Source organism: Phoxinus phoxinus (genome assembly GCF_949152265.1).
Source record: "Phoxinus phoxinus genome assembly, chromosome: 16".
Taxonomy (NCBI): domain Eukaryota; kingdom Metazoa; phylum Chordata; class Actinopteri; order Cypriniformes; family Leuciscidae; genus Phoxinus; species Phoxinus phoxinus.
The window spans coordinates 32,867,836-32,876,724 of record NC_136891.1 but is presented as its reverse complement, the minus strand read 5'-3'; the positions used below and the strand labels follow the sequence as shown (position 1 = coordinate 32,876,724).

The following is an 8,889-nucleotide window of genomic DNA, read 5'->3' as shown; positions in this document are numbered from 1 at the left end:
GGAAACGTCTCATGCGAGTGATGTAACATGAAAACACGGAAGTGGTAGTAAGTGTTACTTAAGCCTACGGTTAGGGTTACATAGCACCATAGACTGTATAAAACAACACCCGTAACTGTATCTCCTCTATCTAACACACCTGTCTGAGACGGATGATAAACTGCGCTCGATCTTCTCTGGATTTTCAGTCATTTTCTGCATTTTAACGGCGGACAGGTGAGTTTATAACTAACTAAAGTAGGATAATATTGTAGTAAGATAACTTCAGTGCAACGTTTGGACAGTCATCTAATTGTAAAAACCTGGCCCATTTTCCATCCAATAAAAGTGTATGTGTGGTTAACATTTTACAGACATGCGCGAAATAGGAAACTTTACAAACAATGTTTAATTATTTCCTTGAAATTCCTTGAATTTTCTTTTTCTAGAATAACTCATAGCCTACATTATTGTTAGTCATATCGTGTTATTATGGGCAGCGTAGGTAAAAACCCTCTTAACTTCCAAACGTAGGGCTACTGGACACTTAATAATGAAATATGAAACAAGGAAATTGTAAATTGTTTGCAACTAACAATCCAGTTTTAATTTTGCACAGCATTACAGTTCAAATTCAAGATGCTTAAAGCCATCGGTCAAACTTTCTTTTCCTCTGGACTCCAGCACCCAAAGTGCACTTCTCAAGAGAGTAAGGTTAGTGTATAGGCTATACTCAAAAATGTCTTTTTGCCAGAAAAACGTCCAGGCTTGACTTTGTCCGATTTGTTAATATTTACTCAATGCTTATTTGAAGAGATAAGGCTTGCATTTTGTTTTTGATTGAGTCTGCTCATGTTTATATCGAAGCAGAACTTGTTTATTAATGTAAGGTTACCAGTGATATCTGATGAAGTGATGTTTTTCAGGGTGAAGATTACGAGGTCCGCACTTACCACACAACCAACTGGGTGAGCACAGCTGTGACTGGCATGGAGCAGGACCCGGCCTTGAGCACAGGCTTCAGAAGACTCTTCAAATACATTCAGGGCAATAATGACAAAAGTAAGTCTTCATGATGGACCTGTAGACGACTAGAAACTCAGATTTTCATAGATCACTCAAGATTTGTTATTTGCTTACGTCAGCCCCTGTGATTGTGACATTTAGGCTACATTACACAACAGAAATACAATGCAAAATAGCAAGCACATATGTGTGAGAAATCTCCGGAGCCCCAAGAGACGTGCTGGTGGAAAAAAATTGGGAAAAATTTATATATATATCTCTCTTTTGCGTTTCCCCGAGAAACTTGCGTTCCTTTTAAAATATATTTGCGTTCCCACGCAAAACCTGCTGTGAGCTCGGACAGACACTCCCTGTTCAATGTCCCGCTGCCAGTGTTTCAGAGCTATGTACATTAATGTTTTGAACTTGGACTCAAATAAAGAAATGCGGTCAGTGCTTAACTCAGTGGAGTTCAGTGAAGTCTGCAAAATATCACAGATTCGAACTTCCCGGATCAATAACTCGTGAGCTAATCGTTGTTAAAACACAAATTACACATTTACAAATCACAGTAACTTAGACAACGAGCTACAACCCAATTTTCCTCAAAACAAGCTTTTTAATATAAATTTGTCTCTAAGCAGGCGGTTGAGTCCGAATAAGGAACCGTCTGCAAAGTGCAAAACCCTTTTGCACATTTTATATTATGAAACATATTCAATAGCTTCACTGTACCGTCACCAAATGCAGTTCACACATCACTGCTCTCCTGCTGGTTATACTACAATACTTAGTTTGATTTTTTAAAAGCATACTTTTATTATTATTTATTATAAAAAAAATTAATAACTTCACTGATTTTAGAAAAAAATATTCAATAACTTCACAATGTTATACAGTATAGGCTACTGCCATCAAATTCAGTAAGCAAATATAAAACCAAAAGCTATGGTTGTAACTACTATGTTATCTGCGTACCAGTATAATTTGTTTAAAGAATAGGCCTACGGTACTTATTCTTTATGTGCGATTACTTGTCAGGCTAAGAGTTGTATAACCAGCCTTAAAGCATGTGTGAACTAAATTTGGTGTTACAGTGAAGTTATTGAATATTTTTCATAATTTTTCATCATGTGCAAATGCATTTTATTAAACTAAGTGGGAGACAATTGATGTGTAAACTGAATTTGGTGACACTGACGGCAACGTTGAAGTTGACTATTTTTGTATTAATGTTTTTTGGGTTATATTGCATTTTGCAGACGGTTCCTTATTCGGACTTGCATGTCTCTTAGCTGCTGAATAGAGATCGATTTATATTATAAAGCTCGTTTTTAGGAAAATTGGGTTGTAGCTCGTTGTCTAAGTTACTATGATTGTAAATAAGTGTAATTTGTGTTTTAACAACGATTAGCTCACGAGTTATTGATCCGGGAAGTTCGAATCTGTGATATATTGCAGACTTCACTGAACTCCTTGAGTTAAGCACTGACCGCATTTCTTTATTTGAGTCCAAGTTCAAAACATTAATGTACATAGCTCTGAAACACTGGCAGCGGGACATTAAACATGGAGTGTCTGTCCGAGCTCACAGCAGGTTTTGCGTGGGAACGCAAAAGAGTAAAAAAAAAAAAAAAAAAAAAAAATTCGCCCATCCCAATTTTCCCCCACCACCTCGTCCCCCGTAGAAATCTCCTCATGCATAAAGCCAAAAGTTTTACGCAGAAGTAGTTTCCTGTGACTACAATAAATCACACCTCAATATGCTTTTATAATAATAGAAATCATGTGCCAGGTTGTTATCATTGTTAATGATTCACCTGGTGAAATTGTACCTGCAAAATAGCGTTGGCACATTAGATCAGTGCATGTTTCTGCACCTTCTCATTAGAGAAAGATCTGTGATATGGGCTTTATTTGAGCGCGTGTCCTGTACCGTCATGTGTCAGAGTGTAAGGTGGAGATGACGGCGCCGGTGAGCTGTCTGATCGACCCTGGGCCCGGACCCACCTGTGAAAGCACCTTCACCATCTCCTTCTTCATCCCTGAGGAACATCAGGCGGACCCCCCCAAACCCACCGACGCAGAGGTTTTCATAGAGAACCGCGGAGAGGCCACCATGTTTGTGAGGTTTGTGTTTGTGCTTTTTACATTGGAGATTCAATTTAACTACTCTTCTGTTTAAAACTTCAGGGTCAATATGTTTAGCTTCAATTTATACTTTTATACTGCGAGACTGCATTAAATTGATCAAAAGTTTGAGTAAGAACATTTATAATGTTACAGTGTTCTTTTGAACTTTCTATGCGTCAAAGAATCCTGAAAAAATGTAACATGATTTCAACAAAAATTAAAGCAGCAAGCAGCATTTATCAAGGTTCAAGCTTTTAAGGCCTTTAGGCACATTAGCATCAAAAGACATTAAGATTTAGCAAGCATTTAACCACTGACATCATAGATGGAAAATACCATTTACAGCCAATACTGGCAATTTACCATAAGACATATGGTTTTCAAAGCTTTTTGACAGTTAGAGCGTCACCTATGGTCTGATCTCCATACAATTTTGCATGATTTATGATGTCACATATGCCCACCAATTTTTGTGAAGGTCTGAGTTTTCGTTTAGGATTTATAGGCTTTTGCCAAGCCCATTTTCTAAATGACCCTGTTATAGCCATCCAAATGCATTTTTGATAATTATTGATCTAGAGAGTCCAGAGAATTGTCCAAGATTGGTTTGGTTCCGATCGGGCGAAAAACCTGGGACTAGTTCGACAAAAGTAGGTTTTGGACAAAATTCGACATATTAGCAGAACAGTTTTCCTGCCTAAATCGAAATTGTAGATATACATTTTGTCCGTCTTGAGCCAAGGATCACAGTGGTGTAAGTCTAAGACAAACGGTCTAGGAGTTATGAGCAATTTACTGTCAGGATAGGACAGTACAATCCGGTCACGGGAGTGAACGCTGGCGTGTCTTCCTGCCGCTGCTCACCGGACGTTTGTTTGAATTATTACTGTGCTAAATTAATTCTTAAACCTGTTCCTCTACCGCTGTGGTATTTGCTGTCTATGTTTGGGAATATTATCGGCTTACCCTGCTGCTGACTGCTTCCACGTCAACTAGAAAACGCCGCCGGCGTACTACCTGCTGACGGAGGCTTCTGACGATCCTGCAGCATCACAGAGGCGGCAATATGTGGACGTTCAAAATGCTACTCTGGATTATCCTGCTTGTCAACATAGCAACAGCCATTCCACGGCTGTCTTACTCGGCAGCGGAACTACACCAGCTTCGATTACGTTCCGTGGCCTCTTCCTGCCTCTTCAGCCATCGTGACATTCTCCGCCGACCAAAATACATCCACCGTGGATCCCGCAGGAACTTCTCGTACAATAACTCTAATTCCATTAGCTCCTGTTGGTCTATTGGTCCCCGCAAACCCCACAGGATAGGGAGAAAGGTTGACCATAGTGTTCTAGCTTCTCTGCTACCTGACCCCGCTGTTCCATCTAAAGGATTAAAATTTTCACTTTTTAACATCCGATCTCTCTCCAATAAAGCGCTTTTAATCGCGGACATCATCCTGGATTCAAAACTCGACATTCTGTGTCTTACTGAGACTTGGCAACAACCCGAGGATTATTTCCACCTTAACCAAGCTTTGCCGCCGGGGTTTGTTTACACCTGCAAACCACGCCTCTCGGGAAGAGGTGGTGGTCTCGCTCTAATCTATCGTGAGAACCTTAAAGTCTCGCTAGTCCCAGTCACAAAGCCGTCCTCGTTTGAAATCCTGACTGTTCAACTTAACGGTCGTACTCCAACCCTTATTGTGTCTATTTACCGTCCTCCTAGAACCTCTGCCATTTTTATTAGCGAACTTACTGCCATTTTATCTGATTTATGTGCATTGTGTCCCAATGTCATTTTAATGGGTGATTTTAATATCCATTGTGATAAACAAACTGACACAAGTACTAAAGATTTTATTTCTGTTTTAGATAGTTTTGGCCTTACTCAGTACATTAATTTCCCAACTCATAATAAAGGCCATGTTTTAGATTTAGTCTGTTGCCTTGGAGTGGCACCATGCAATTTTAATTCCACAGAGCTTCCCATCTCAGATCATAAAATGGTTTTCTTTGATATTATTTTGCCACTCCCAAATTTAAATATGAAGCGCTCAATATCATTCCGCAATATTAAAAACATTAACCCAGACGATCTTAATAGATTCGTTAATACCTCTGTTTGTCCAACACCCTCTTCACTTTGTACTGCTAACCTGGTGGATCATTACAATGACTGTTTATCTCATTCACTAAATTCTTTAGCTCCCTTGAAAACTCGTACAGTCTCATTTACTAGGTCCTCTCCATGGTACACCCCTGAACTCCGACATATGAAAATGATGGGTCGACGACTTGAGAGACTATCGAAGAAAACTGGTCTAACCATTCATCAACAAATGTATACTGATTATCTTATTTCATATAAAAGTGCATTGACTGCTGCTAAATCCTCTTTTTATTCTGACATTATCAGTACCAATGAAAATAACACCCGGACTTTATTTTTTACTATCAAAAATCTACTTAAACCTGTAGACACTGCCAATCACCTCAACTCTACAGCTCAGTGCAACACTTTTTTGGAATTTTTTAGTACAAAAATTACCAATATTCACCATCAGTTGAATTCTCCTGTCTCTGCATTCAGCTGCCCACCCGTGAGTACCACATTGGTTCCACCACTCTCCATTCTATCAACTTTCCAGCCTCCATCAGCTGAAGAAATCACTATACTCATCAATAAGTCCAAGAATTCTTCCTGTCTGCTTGATCCCATCCCTACCGCCCTGGTTAAAACATGTCTCCCCTCTATCTTACCGATCATAACGTCTATAATCAACTCCTCTCTACTTACTTCCACTGTTCCTACATCTCTCAAAACTGCTTCTGTCACCCCCATTCTGAAGAAACCTGGTTTGGATCCCAATGACCCAAATAACTATCGCCCCATCTCCAATCTCCCATTCATCACCAAACTTTTGGAACGGACTATAGCGACCCAACTTCAAGCCCACCTGCACAACAATAACCTCTACGAACCGTTTCAGTCTGGTTTTCGCCACAACCACAGCACTGAAACAGCCCTGGTAAAAATCACAAATGATCTCCTACTTGCAGCTGACAATGGCCTCTTATCCATCCTAATTCTTCTCGACCTCACTGCAGCCTTTGACACCATCTCTCATACAATTCTCTTGGAACGTCTGACTGCTATCGGGATCGCTCACAATGCACTAGTTTGGTTCAGGTCATATCTTCATAATAGAAAACAGTTCATTCAGGGGAAAAATGTCACATCAAAATCTACAACAGTCACCCATGGTGTTCCTCAGGGCTCAGTGCTGGGACCACTGCTTTTTATCATTTATATATTACCTCTAGGCAACATTCTCCGTTCCTTTGGGATTCATTTTCATTGTTACGCTGATGATACACAATTATATCTCTCCACAAAACCTAACACCTCTCTTCCCCCCTCCGCTCTCACCTCCTGTCTGCAAGCTATCAACAACTGGATGTCAATCAATCTTCTCAAACTAAATGGAAATAAAAGTGAGGTTCTCCTCATTGGTTCAAAGGCCACACTCTCCAAAAGTCAACCGTTTACTATGTCAGTTGATGGTTCTCCGATTCCCACCTCCTCCCAAGTCAAAAGCCTCGGTGTCATTCTAGACAGTACACTTTCCTTTGGCCCTCACATCAGCAATATCACTCGGACTTCTTACTTTCACCTCCGCAACATCTCTAGACTCCGCCCTTCCCTCTCCCAACACAGTACACAGGTCCTTGTTCATGCCCTGATCACATCCCGCATTGACTACTGCAACGCCCTCCTCATTGGCTCCACAACTAAACTTCTCCATCGTCTCCAGTCCATTCAGAACTCGGCAGCTCGGATTATCACCTGCACCAGATCAACTGATCATATTACACCACTTCTTATTCAGCTCCACTGGCTTCCTGTTTCTCACCGGATTAATTACAAAATTTTGCTGCTTACCTTCAAAGCCCTCCATGACCTTGCACCCTCATACCTCTCAGACCTGCTTCTTCCCTATAATCCTTCTCGAACACTTCGTTCCTCTACGGCTGAAATTTTAACTGTACCAACATTCAGACTTAGCACCATGGGGGCTAGAGCCTACAGCCGCTCTGCCCCACGTCTCTGGAACTCTCTCCCACTTCACATTCGCCAATTGGACTCTATCCATCATTTCAAATCACAACTTAAAACACATCTGTTTAGATTAGCTTATCCTACATAAATTGTATCATTCCAATTCAACTTACTGGACTTAATGGTTTTTAGCATCAAGATCGTACATATTCATTTGATTTTACTATTGATATTATTGTTGGGCTTGTATTAATGTCTTGTTTATTTATTTTATTTTTTTTCTGTAAGGTGTCCTTGGGTGTCTTGAAAGGCGCCAGCAAATAAAATGTATTATTATTATTATTATTATTTAGTACTTTTGGTTGCTTTAGCGCCACCTATGGGCCGATCGGGGTCATACTTTAATAAAGTTTCAAGGCTCCAGCACTTCTAGTTTGGGCTGCACGATGCTTTTTATGACCGACCCCAAACTTAGAAATGTTAGTTTGTTGCCAGGTCAAAATTGTTCTTTGGTTTAAAAATGATTTTGTTGCCATAGCTTCACTTTCGCTTGGCCGTGTTTTGCAGGACGTATGGAGGCTTTGCCAACAGCGAGAGCAGCCGCGAGGAGCTTCTGAAACTGATGGAGAGCCTCAAGAGGGACGGGATGAAGTTCAGAGACGCTCCGTTCTACAGAGCCGGATACGACAGTCCCTTCAAACTGACCAACCGCAGGAACGAGGTGTGGCTGATCAAAGACGAGGAAGCCTGAGGATCAAACGGCATGCCTTGTGATCTGACCGAAGAGGAGGTCAACCGTTTGAACTTAACAATAGTTATGTAGGTGCTTCTGATGACTATGTACATACATGCAAGTGCCTGAATGTTTTTATATGAGAATTTAACACTGTACGGATTGTATATCTGACATATATATTACAGCAATATTAACACTTTAAATATCTACAATTAACTATGAAATCATATGAAAAGAATGTTGAAATAATTTTTGATTAATTGTTCTTGTCACTAATAATGTATAATTAAAAGGACTCGTGTAATGGGTGTGTAAGTACCGAATGATCCGACTGACTTTTATTGTTTTGAAATATGAATACATAATCTCATCTGCATTTTGAGCTGTTTATATTGCACTAGATCTTGAATCTAAAAATGTAAGGAAATAATAACTGTGTATTAAACTGACACTAGTTTTTCTGTACTTTGTTGGTTTGATAACTAGTAAACAGCGTAACCTTTGGCCCTCTAATGGTTAAAAAATAAAACTGCACATCTTACGGAACAACATAGTTTTGGTTGTTATTATTTAAAAAAATGTCAAGATGGTTACGGGGTTATCGACTGGTTAAATGTATACATTTAATTTAAGTGATTAAAACAACAAAATCATTTTTAGATGTAAATTAGCCTAATAATACAAATACAGAATGATTTAAATAAAATAGTAGGGCCATTATTTTGCCATTAAGTTAATTGTATTTTATTGAGAAAATATTGTATATTTTTTGGATTAGATCAGATAGCATTTTAAGCTGTCATATGGTGATGTTACTATGTACCCCACCTATGGGGCATGTTGTCACATTTCACTTCCATTCTTTCGGGGTATATCAAGAAAAAAGTATACACTGTATTAATAAAACAAAACCACATACTTGTACTAGACATGTGGGGAAAAATAAATACTCTAAACCCCAAGTAGATTTACACAAA

At 39.4% G+C, this 8,889-nt stretch overlaps 1 protein-coding gene across 1 annotated transcript; it reads left to right on the top strand.

Annotated features, from left to right (window-relative positions):
* Positions 1 to 4: 4 nt before the first annotated feature.
* Positions 5 to 8,575, top strand: hebp2 (heme binding protein 2). Its single transcript, XM_079639486.1, has 5 exons — positions 5 to 216; positions 599 to 693; positions 906 to 1,041; positions 2,934 to 3,114; positions 7,744 to 8,575. The coding sequence occupies exons 2-5, from the start codon at positions 619 to 621 to the stop codon at positions 7,925 to 7,927; spliced, it is 576 nt and encodes a 191-aa protein (XP_079495612.1). The 5' UTR covers positions 5 to 216; positions 599 to 618; the 3' UTR covers positions 7,928 to 8,575.
* The last annotated feature ends 314 nt before the right edge of the window (positions 8,576 to 8,889 follow it).

Bases quoted from the DNA above. Each gene is read 5' to 3' on its own strand.
- hebp2 (XM_079639486.1), top strand. From the start codon at position 619: ATGCTTAAAGCCATCGGTCAAACTTTCTTTTCCTCTGGACTCCAGCAC. The intron at 1,042-2,933 runs GTAAGTCTTCAT...GTCATGTGTCAG, and splicing joins TCAGGGCAATAATGACAAAA to AGTGTAAGGTGGAGATGACG. The intron at 3,115-7,743 runs GTTTGTGTTTGT...CGTGTTTTGCAG, and splicing joins GAGGCCACCATGTTTGTGAG to GACGTATGGAGGCTTTGCCA.